The sequence below is a fragment of the Myxine glutinosa genome, chromosome 3 (assembly GCF_964187855.1).
Source record: "Myxine glutinosa chromosome 3, kmMyxGlut1.1, whole genome shotgun sequence".
In the NCBI taxonomy this organism is placed as follows: Eukaryota; Metazoa; Chordata; class Myxini; order Myxiniformes; family Myxinidae; genus Myxine; species Myxine glutinosa.
The window spans coordinates 166,892,949-166,905,214 of record NC_136263.1 but is presented as its reverse complement, the minus strand read 5'-3'; the positions used below and the strand labels follow the sequence as shown (position 1 = coordinate 166,905,214).

Genomic DNA, 12,266 nt, shown 5'->3' with positions numbered 1-12,266 from the left:
ACAGACAAAAGGTATCGAAGAACTGGAAAATAAATTGTGTGTGGGTGTGCTTAGCTCTGATCACTGGTGAAGTCTCGTCAGGGTCTCCAAATGGGCCCGGCGTTGCGCGGTGAGCATGCGCGTTGGTGGGAACCCAGCCTCGCTGCGCCCATTCAGGCTGCAGCGCTTGTACACGTCCACGCACGGAGAACCGCAGTTCCCGGGCCACGGCTCCTCCCGCATCTTCTGCACGTCTCCGATGGCGTCTCTGAACACGGTCGGTCCAAGTGCAATCGCGCGAGGGAGAAGAAGCAAGGGAGCAAGAGGTCGTCGAGGGTAAAAACAAGAGCGAGGAGAAGAGAAGGCAAGAGCGAAGGCAAGAGAGCAAGAGAGAAAATGTCGGTCCGAGAGTTCTTTTAACGACGGTTCGTGACGTCATCGGCGCTTCTGCACCAATCAGCCCACAGGCCACCACTGCCTGCTCAGCTCTCCGCCAGTCAGCTCGCCGCTTCTTGCTCGCCCTTCTTTCACCAATCGTTGAGTGCCTTCTTGCTCCGCCATGGCCAATCAGCGAGTCCCTTCTTACCTTGGCCTTCCTGTTGGTGAACTCCCGCCCAATCACTGTCATTCTGGGCGTGGCTCTCGGCATGCCCGAGCGATGTGTGCCTGGCAGGCGGGATTGTCAGCCCCTGTGCCCGATGCCTGGCTTCCGGTTGGTTTTATTATGTGTGGTTTAATGGTCAATTCCTGCGCTATTGTCCATTGCGGTGCCATAAGGGACAAAGGATAAATCACCAAGGGTAAGACGTACAAGGGATAATTTATCCTTATGCCCTAAGCTAGTTAACATGCCCCGCCCCCTCGTGACGGGGACAGATATACACTTATCCGACATTCGGCTAAACAGAACTTATTACATGGTGATTGTTCTTAACCGACATCCGGAGCATGTTAATTCATACGAATCTACCTGACTCTACATATCACTGCCTACCCCACAGACATAACAATATTATGAGTATGAATTAATGTATGCTTTGTTGTGATGTTTTCATTGTTTTTTTTTTTTTAAACTTATTTTGTAATTGGAATGTCATGCCTTGGAAGGACTTATTAAGCTGCTCTATACACCTTAACACGGCGTGCGTTTTAAATGTGGTGATTCCTCCGGATTATTTGAAGTTAAATAGCCTAATAATGTTCGAAGATCATGACGATCATTTCGGTGTTTCACATTCCTCATCAGAGCCTTAACATTGAGAGATGGGCAAAAACGATATTTAGCATGTTATTTCTAAAGGTTGTTTACAGGTTATGACAAAACCTGGTGGACGAGTTGGTTAGGAGACGAGAACAAGTCGATTAGATTTTGGTTCAGATCCGGCCTGTCAGTGGATACAAAATGTAAACTGTTGAGCCTGGTGGAGGTATACCGAGTGCTGTTCTAGTTGTTTGTGAATGGTTAGATATAACCAGCACACACAAAATCATAAAAAAATATTACATATCTACAGTCGGACCTCGCTAATCACGCTTTATAAATTGTGACCTGTTTCTTTATTGGCGGCCCTATGTCCCGTGTATTCGCGGTTTTTCTCGGGCGCAAAATTTATTTTTGCTCACGCTCGTGACTATGTGGCCAATATATATATTTATTATGTATATATACAGACTTGGCATTTAATATGGAATATTTTTTTTTCCTTGACTTGGGTTTACTTTCTTCACTCAGTATATCAATCTGGTGAGTTTCTTTTACACTTCGGTGATTTATTTGTTAAAAGAACCATGTCACTGATTGTCTGTCGCAGTAAGAAGTCAACAACAGGATTATATCACAGGTGGCGTGGCAAAATGTACGGACAGGTGCATTTGATGATTGGCTTCACAGTCGGGTATACAAGGGTTGTTGCGTTCTGTATTAGTGTAAAACAACTGCTGCACGTCTCCAAAAGTTATTGCCGCTTCCTCTGGAGATGGTCCGTCAACTCGACAATGCTGTTTGTCATGGAGTGGTGGCTTTACGAAAGTACGGCATGAAACAGCGTGCTATTGCTCGGCAGTATGGCATCACTCAAGGTCAGGTGTCAAAGATCCTGAAACGAAATGCTCAGAGGGGTGTCCCTACTCCAATACCAAGGCCAGGACGTCCCCGCAGAAACACAAGGAGGGATGATCGCCAGCTGCACCGGTTAGTCCGCAATGGCCGTACCAAGTCAGCTAATCGGCTTAGGGCTGAGTGGCAGCAACTGACAAATGTGCCTGTATCCAGAAGGCTATTCAACCAACGACTGGTTCAAGCAGGCTATCGTGCCAGGCGTCCCCTGAGAAAGCCACGCCTGACCAGACAACACCGCCAGCGCCGATTGCAGTGGGCCAGAGAACACCGTCAATGGCAGCCAGGACGCTGAAATCATGTGATCTTCAGTGAAGAGTCTAGTTTTCTGGTCTATCGTCAAGATGGCCACGTCCGAGTGCACAGACAAGTGCATGAAGCCTACAACAAAGATTGTATAGTGCCAAGAGTCCAAGCTGGAGGTGGTGGGGTGACCGTTTGGGCTGCTTTTCATGCAGGGGGCAAAACTGACCTGGTTGTTCTGAATGGAACCCTGAACCAGTTCAAGTCCAGGGCCATTCTGGAAGAAACATTGCTTCCATTTGCTCGTGCAGCCTTTCGAGGAAACTTTGTCTTCCAAGATGACAATGCACGGCCTCATCATGCTCGCATGATCCAACACTTTCTTGCTGACCGTGGTGTAGAGCATATGGAGTGGTCTGCCATGTCCCCGGATATGAATCCGATAGAGAACTTGTGGGCAGAATTAACGCATCAAATCGACCACTTGGACCAGCAGCCGAACTCTGTGCGTGAATTGCAGCAGGCTATTGTCACTGCATGGCAAGCGATTCCTCTCCAAACCTTGGCAAATCTCGTGAACAGCATGCCTCAACGTGTACGTGCTCTCCTGAATGCTCGTGGGGGTTACACGAAGTACTGAACTGTAATTTTACTGTCCGTCATCCCAGTCGTAATTTAACTTTTGTTTTAGTTTAAAAATTTTTTGGCTAATGTGCAAAATAAAGAGATACTTCCGGAAAACGTACAGAAGTTTAACACAGTACTGTCCATGAATTGATTTCGATATCAGTTTACATCACTTTCAAGGATCAATTTATTTGTTTCAAAATGTCAAATGTGGTTTTTTTCTTTTAAAGGTCACATTAACAAAATCTAGAATGATTTTAACATAATTCCAATGAACTTTTGGTTCTAAGACATCTTCAAAAGTAAGTTCATCCCCACAAAAAAAATATTCCATATTAAATGCCAAGTCTGTATATACACCCCAGTCACGGCCTCTCACCAAAGTCACGGCCTTTTCCCCAGTCACGTGAAAAAGTAAGTACACCCCATGTAAAGTTTTGACTTTTTCACCATATTTCAACATACAGCTATTTGATCTTCATTTCAACAATATTGATAGATAAAGGTGATATAATATAACAAATATCAAGAAACATTTACATTTTGTAGTCCATTGTATAATTTAAATAAACATAAATGCAAATTTCGTATGTGGAAAAAGTAAGTACACCCTTGGCTCTCATAGGTGGTATTGCCCCCTTTGGCAGAAACAACCTCAAGTAGGCGTTTTATATAACTGTCTACCAGTCTCTGACATCGACTCGGAGAAATTTTTGCCCACTCCTCCATGCAGAATTCTTTCAGCTGTGCGATGTTTGAGGGGTTTCTTGCATGCACAGCTCGTTTCAAATCCCCACACAACATCTCGATGGGATTTAGATCCGGTCTTTGACTTGGCCAATCCAGAACCCTCCATTTCTCTCTTTCAGCCATTCCTTGGTGGATTTACTGGTATGTTTAGGGTCATTGTCATGTTGCAAGGTCCACCTTCGGTTGAGCTTCAACTTTCTGACAGATGGCCTCACATTATCCTCAAGCACCCTCTGGTACAATGAAGTATTCATAGTGGATTCTATGATGGTGAGCTGCTCAGGCCCTGATGCAGCAAAGCTGCCCCAAGCCATAATATTTCCACCACCATGCTTTACAGTTGGTATCAGGTTCTTGTGGTCAAATGCTGTCTTTGGTTTTCGCCAAACATGTCTTCTGGTACTGTGGCCAAATAGCTCTACCTTTGACTCATCTGTCCAGAGCACATTGTTCTGGAAGTGCTGGTCTTTGCCTCGGTGTTCATTGGCAAACTTTAGTCTTGCCCTGATGTTCTTTCTGGACAGCAAAGGTTTCCTCCTGGCACACCTCCCATGTAGATCAAATTTGTGCAGCCTCTTTCTTATGGTGGACTCGTGCACTTTGACATCAACATTGGCAAGAGCTACCTGTAGGTCCCGTGATGACATTCTGGGGTTCTTAGAGACTTCTTTCAGCATCTTGCGGTCTGCTCTCAGGCTGAATTTGCTGAGGTGGCCTGGCCTGAACAAGTTGGCAGTTGTTTGGAATCTTCTCCACTTGTAGATGATCTTCCGGACAGTCGAATGATTGATTTCAAATTGTTTGGAGATCTTTTTAAATCCCTTCCCTGACCCGTAGGCCTCTATAACCTTCTTTCTGAAGGCCACAGATAACTCTTTTGATCTCGGCATGGTGACGCCGCACACTTCAACAACAAAGAGCAAACCAAACTAAATGTCTGAGGTTTAAATAAGACAGGTTCCTCGAAGATCCTCTCTAACGATGTTCTAATCATTTGCACCTGAGCTGGTGCACCTGATTCTAATTTTAGGTATTTGAAGTAGTGATAAATGTAGGGGTGTACTTACTTTTTCCACATGTGAAATGTGCATTTATATTTATTTAAATTATACAATGGACTACAAAATGTAAATGTTTCATGATATTTGTTATATTATATCACCTTTATCTATCAATATTGTTGAAATGAAGATCAAATAGCTGTATGTTGAAATATGTTGAAAAAGTCAAAACTTTATATGGGGTGTACTTACTTTTTCACGTGACTGTATGTCCTATGATGGTAGCATCAGTTTCGTAACATATAACTCACTGTGCTCCAAGTGAGTGAACCAAGAACATTCCCAATGTCTCTTATTCCCGGCTTCAAGCCAAAGTCGATCCGCTCCAGCGATCGACAGATCAATGTCCAATCGAGACCAGAATCCCGTTGGTTGGCAGTTACAGTCCTGCTGCCAAATCTGTGCAAAGGCGCCCTCCAGGCGACTGGGAAATCACACCCTCGGGTATGGACGTTCGGCGGCTCACAATCGGCGAACCCCCGATTGACCTTCAAAATCCGCGTTGCACACACGCACACCAGATACGTCTGAATGCGGTGAGAACGGCATGCGCGAAGTAAAGACCTTGCGCAAGGCGCAAAGCACGTGAGTCAAAATGGCCGACGGCTCGGTCTCGTGGCGTAATGGCACGACGATGATGACGATGATTCTCTTCAGAATCCACCGCAAAACCTGACACGCAGGTTGATCTGTCACAGCGATAACAACTCTGTCGCAGGAATCCCTTTCCTTTGAAACCCAAAGTTCACTCGCGACTCTTGCTCGCCAACGTTCGCTCTGGACCGCAAAGCAACTATGCTTCTTGTCCGACTCCACTCGCTCCGCCTTCTTTTCCTCTTCTTCCTCTTCATCGTCGTCCGGTTCCTGCTCCGGTTTCCTGTTTCTTTTTAACACTAACTTTTTCACCTTTTGAAAACAGTTCATGCACAATAAACCTTTTGAAAACAATAATAGTACATGGAACCAAAAATGTTTCAAGTGGATGAAAACCACAACAACGGAAGTGACGAATCCGTAACAGTACCCATTCTGTCCTAAAGCGGTGGGTTTGCGGAAGCATGGCCCATCTCATGATTCTATCACTGACAAACTTTGCCTTATTCACGTAGAGCGTAGACCAATGGCCGATGATCAGTTTGCTGAACAAATTCAGTTCTATAGAGATGCAGCATAATTCTCTTTTCCATGGTTGAGTTATTCTGTTCCAATCCCCATCTCCGAAACATATGTTCTGACCATAAATGGTGTACTCCGGTGTGGTAGGCTCAAATGGGTTTGTTGATGAGTTTTTTTTTTTTTTTTGTATACTGGATCGAGGCTCATGAAAGAGCTAACATTTATCACACAAAAAGTCAAACAGACACATAAAACATATAATAAGGGGAGCGGTAGACAAGATGGGGAGAGAAGGGGAAGCACAAACACAGCATTTGACAGCAGGGACATCGGGAGATCTGCGAGAGGGAGGGGGCTTTGGGGGAGGAGGCGTGGGAAGGGGGGGGGGGGAGTGGAGAAGTATAAAACACAAGGACACTGCAAGGACTTCCAGGAAAAAAGTTGGTATTTCAAAAAAGTGGATCTGGGGTGAATTAGCGGGGGTAGAAAAGATCAATGTTTTGGATGGGGGAAGATAAGAGATGGTGGTGAACAGCTGTTTTAAAGACCTGGAGGGAGGAGTGGGATTGAAGAGAGTGAGGGAATTTGTTCCAGAGGTGGGAGAAAAGAGGAGTGAAGGTGAGCAGAGAGTCTTGATTTTGGCAGTTTAACCATAAGAGGGTTGCTGGCAGATCTTGTGCAACCTGTGGGACTATTTGGGGAACAGAGCCCAGAGAGAGCTGGGGGAGCAGTCACGGAGAGGAGTCGGTAGAAGACAGAAAGACCACCAACCTGCCTGCGGTGTGTAAGTGAAAGGCCCTCGGAGATAGCTTCATCACGGGAGATTCCAATGATTCTGAAAGCTTTGGTTTCACCAGCGTGAAGCCGAGCGAGGTGTGAGGCAGGAGCACCAGCCCAGAGGGGAGAACAGTATTCCATTGAGCTGCGGATGAAAGCCTTGTATGTGGTTGGGGTCTTATTAGAGTTTGAGGGTCTTATTAGACGAACAAGCCATGTTCTACCTAGTGACCCGTAAAGCTGATGCTGTCCATCCCGAACACACACCTTTATGGTCTGGCCATGATGCAGGCTGCGGACATCCTCACCTGTGGAATGATTCTGGACTCTGAGGGTGGAAACATTCTCACCTCAAGTGTGAATCCTCCTAATCTTAATTTACAATTGTTGGCACCGATCCAAATTTTTATTACGGACCCGAGGCATCAAAAAGCTACACATATCAAACAAACTGTTTCAAATGGAGCACATCATCGCCATTAGAGCATTTAAATTGCATCAGATGTCACAATAAATGTGAATTGTTGTTCCCAGCTTGCCGGCTCGATGACAGAAGATTCCATTTGCATTTTTGCCACCTTAATCCCGACCCCGTTTAGAATCCTGTGTGGGCATGGGCAACTTGCTCGTATGGATCAAAATGTCATCAATATAACGAACAACATTTTCCATCCCAACCAGAAACCTCATCATGCCCTGTGCTGGTGTAACTTCTGAATGCATTACCTCAAATTGTGTCTTCAAAAACTCGTAGGTGCCATCTGTTATCATAAATTCTTTGAATAATCCACAGTCTTCTCTTCCTGGAACATACCATGTACATTGTCCTTTCAGTTAATTTTGGTATCGGCACACTGAACAGTCGACAGATACTTATTATTGGAAAATCAGGGTCCAGATCCTCCTGTGCCACAGCTCCTGGTACGTTACCAACTTTCAGGTCGTACATTGCATCTGGCAGGCACTGGGCTTCAACTACACCTGCCAAGTAAGGAGCGTCTACCTCAATCTTTACCATTGGCACCTTGCCTACCACGTTGCCAATCAACAGCATATAGCTGAACTGTCCGAGATACAGGTCCTCCGTCACCAACTCCTTTACTATAACTCCGCTGTGGTGTTAATTCAACGGCTGACAGGAGCTCAAACTCAAGACCGTAAGATCTTAAGCCTGCCACCTTATCCGTTATACCAACACCCGACTTCATGATTGCATACATGACACCATATCTCAGAGATTTCCATGTCCCTAACCTGCTCTTTATAGTCCGCAGCCCTGTGGTCATACCATTTTACATGTATAGCACTGTATATCTTACTATAATTCACCAAATGTTTGTCTGTCTGTTCCCAGGTACCGCAAAAACGGCTGAACCGATCGCAATGAAATTTTGGGTGGGTAATCCTGGGACCCCCTGGAGTAAAATAGGCTATATTGTTTTTCCAATTTTTTTCCAATTTTCAAATTTTCCAATTTCCAATTTTTCCAATTTTGCAGTTTTTCCAAACACCGAATAATATTTACCGATATGAACAGTGATGTGGCTTTTATTGAAATTCTACAAATACTGTTTAGATTTTGATGATTTGCGTGTGATATGATTTAACGGATGTTTATATAAATCGTTTAAAATAAAAAAAGCCTTCAATTTCTGATATTTTGCCTTTTCATTTGGGCCTCCCAATTGAAGCCTCGCCCATAGAGCGGGTACCATTGCTAGTTGGAATAATTCAGTGTTCTTTTCCTTGAGCATACCATGTACATTCTCCTTTCAGTTAAGTTTGGTATCGCCACACTGAACAGTTGACCGGCGCCTATTATGAGAAATGATAAAATATCTGGAATCCAAGCTAACTCGTTAAGATTTTCAAGTGCCCTCTCATGCAGATAAACAGATAAATCCATGTACAGCCTGCGCTGTAGCTGCCAATGGGAAGACAATCCAGGAACGAGCCCCCAGATGTCCCAAAACCCAAAGTTATTTTCATAATTGATGTCCATCTGGTAGGCAGGCGTATTCCAAACTTGCCTTGATGTAGACGATAAAGCAGAAACGATACGTGAAGCATGTTGGCACGGCCCCATTCACAGCAAAGCCACTGATGACTTTGTTCTGATTCTCTCTTTCTTTTTGCCTTTACTTTCCCATCTATACTCAAAGCAAGGCCATTTGCAAAAAGCCTGCCCCTCTACAAATCGCGTGTAATTTCTTGGATCGTTCCGATGACCAGAAGTATCCAGATATTCGCACACTCTAGCGATCTTTTTAACCTTTGACCTCTTGAACCCAAAATCGAATTAGTTAATCTTTACATCATTATACATACCAGTACCAAGTTTGAATTGGATCACTTCAGCCATTCTCGAGTTATAGACCTATTACAGATTTGGCCTTTGACCTCTTGACCCCAAAATCGAATCATGTAATCTTTACATCATTATACATATCAGTACCAAGTTTGAATTAGATCACTTCAGCTGTTCTCAAGTTATAGGCATGCCCGTACTATATATAAGCTAGGACGTGCCCGTACGTGGGTGCCCGTTCCTTGCCAAAAAAAAAAAAAAAAAAAAATTTGTGTAGGGGTGTGTGTGTGTAAACATCCTAGGGCGTGCCCGTACGTGGGTGCAAAAAAACATGCGTGCAAACAACAACAACAAAAAAAAACTTTGAAACCACGTGGCAGTAACGACCACAGAACCCCCCCCCCCCCTCTATTTACATGAATGGTTTGGTCCATTCGCAACGACCACAGAACCCCCCCCTCTATTTACATGCAATGGTTTGGTCCAAAGCGAACGGCTTGCAGTGTTTGGTAAAGAAATCGCCATAGCTCGGTAAGTACTTGTCCGATTAATTTCAAACCTTGAAAAGGCACATCCTCGGGTCCCCAGCAATATACCTGGCAAGTTTAAAGTATATCGGACCGGTAGTTGTCGAGAAACAGCGGTCACAGACAAACATACACACATACACACATACAAACACACATACAAACACACATACACACATACACACAGAGATTAATGGAATTATAGATAGATATTACAGATTTGACCTTTGACCTTTGACCCCAAAATCTAAGCACTTCATCTTTACATCATTATACATACCTGTACCAAGTTTGAATTAGATCACTTCAGCCATTCTCAAGTTATAGACCTATTACAGATTTGACCTTTGGCCATTGATCCTCAACTTTGAGAATAAACTCCTTGCCTCAAGAAACATGACAGAGATCTTCTTCTCCGCATATAATATATAACACAGTCGTATGTGATAAACAATTAGTACCACGTCAAATCAAATGTATACAAACATTGACATTGCACTGAACCAATACACTGCCTGGCACCTATTTGTAAAGCATTTGTGACGTGGATAAAAAGGGCATGAAGGACAGTTTACACAAATTGAGCCACCAAACCCGTCTCAACCCACAGGTACAGGTCATGGCGGAGCTCCAGCATCTGGTGGAACGACTTGAGATGGTGGCTCGGCGGTTGGAGGCAGCCATCCAGCCGGGTGTCCTGCCTTCGGCCCTGCCCGATGCCTGCTGGGATGCTCCCAATGGGTTATCTGAAGGTCAGCCAGAGAACTCATTCGTGGGACTTCATTCACTACAGCTTTTGGCTATCATTGTGCACACTGATAATTGCACTGGATGTGATCAATTTTATTCACCGCCTGCCCTCGCTACCATAAATGTGACGCATATTTCAGTGGAGAAAGGACACGCAATAAAATGGCAAAATATTTGAATAAAGATAATATTCAATCCTCACACGGAACCTGAATATTGATAGGACACCTCACTGGAATTAGTTATCATGGCTTCTTTGGTAAAAACCTGAATTATCTGGATAGTAGCTATTTATTTATTTATTTTAATTATTTATTTATTTATTTATTTAAATTATTATTATATTATATTATTTAATTATAATTATATTTTAATTATTAATTACTAGGGCATGCCCGTACTATATCTATATCTAAAATTATATCCCCCCCCTCTATTTACATGAAATGGTTTGGTCCAAAGCGAACGGCTTGCGAGTACGGTGACAATCCCCCCCCTCTATTTACATGAAATGGTTTGGTCCAAAGCGAACGGCTTGCGGAGTTTGGTAAAGAAATCGCCATAGCATGCACAAACGCGCAGGAAAGCGAAAGAATCGCAAATTAGTTTTAATTAGTTTTAAAACATCGTTTAACGCCAACATAGCGGCAACATAGTTTGCCAACGTGAAATAAATGAATACGCTCTCAAATGTGCCGTCCGAGGCAGAGTCTGTTCGCCACGTTCGGCACACGTGATAGCTCGCTGCTCTCTGATTGGTTGAATCGTTTTTTGGACATAGCTCGGTAACTACTTGTCCGATTAATATGAAACCTTGAAAAGGCACATCCTCGGGTCCCCAGCAATATACCTGGCAAGTTTAAAGTATATCGGACCCGTGGTTGTCGAGAAACAGCGGTCACAGACATACAAACATACAAACATACAAACATACACACAGAGATTACTGGAATTATAGATACTAGGGCATGCCCGTACTATATCTATATCTAAAATTATATCCCCCCCCTCTATTTACATGAAATGGTTTGGTCCAAAGCGAACGGCTTGCGAGTACGGTGACAATCCCCCCCCTCTATTTACATGAAATGGTTTGGTCCAAAGCGAACGGCTTGCGGAGTTTGGTAAAGAAATCGCCATAGCGTGCACAAACGCGCAGGAAAGCGAAAGAATCGCAAATTAGTTTTAATTAGTTTTAAAACATAGTTTAACGCCAACATAGCGGCAACATAGTTTGCCAACGTGAAATAAATGAATACGCTCTCAAATGTGCCGTCCGAGGCAGAGTCTGTTCGCCACGTTCGGCACACGTGATAACTCGCTGCTCTCTGATTGGTTGAATCGTTTTTTGGACATAGCTCGGTAACTACTTGTCCGATTAATATGAAACCTTGAAAAGGCACATCCTCGGGTCCCCAGCAATATACCTGGCAAGTTTCAAGTATATCGGACCCGTGGTTGTCGAGAAACAGCGGTCACAGACAAACACACAGACATACACACATACACACACACACACACACACACACACACACACACACACACACACAGAGATTACTGGAATTATAGATACTAGGGCATGCCCGTACTATATATAAGCTAGGACGTGCCCGTACGTGGGTGCCCGTTCCTTGCCAAAAAAAAAAAAAAAAAAAAATTTGTGTAGGGGTGTGTGTGTGTAAACATCCTAGGGCGTGCCCGTACGTGGGTGCAAAAAAAACATGCGTGCAAACAACAACAACAAAAAAAAACTTTGAAACCACGTGGCAGTAACGACCACAGAACCCCCCCCCCCCTCTATTTACATGAATGGTTTGGTCCATTCGCAACGACCACAGAACCCCCCCCTCTATTTACATGCAATGGTTTGGTCCAAAGCGAACGGCTTGCAGTGTTTGGTAAAGAAATCGCCATAGCTCGGTAACTACTTGTCCGATTAATTTCAAACCTTGAAAAGGCACATCCTCGGGTCCCCAGCAATATACCTGGCAAGTTTCAAGTATATCGGACCG

At 44.1% G+C, this 12,266-nt stretch overlaps 1 protein-coding gene across 2 annotated transcripts in view; it reads left to right on the top strand.

Annotated features, from left to right (window-relative positions):
* LOC137423075 (adenylyl cyclase-associated protein 2) overlaps positions 1-12,266 on the top strand; it is a 343,934-nt gene that overhangs the window by 16,383 nt on the left and 315,285 nt on the right. Inside the window, exons 3-4 of one of the 2 annotated variants that reach the window (XM_078774722.1) lie at positions 8,024-8,064; positions 10,115-10,256. In XM_078774722.1, coding sequence (XP_078630848.1) covers positions 8,024-8,064; positions 10,115-10,256 — 183 coding nt within the window. The remainder of the gene's footprint in view (positions 1-8,023; positions 8,065-10,114; positions 10,257-12,266) is intronic. The other variant, XM_078774723.1, reaches the window with a different exon arrangement.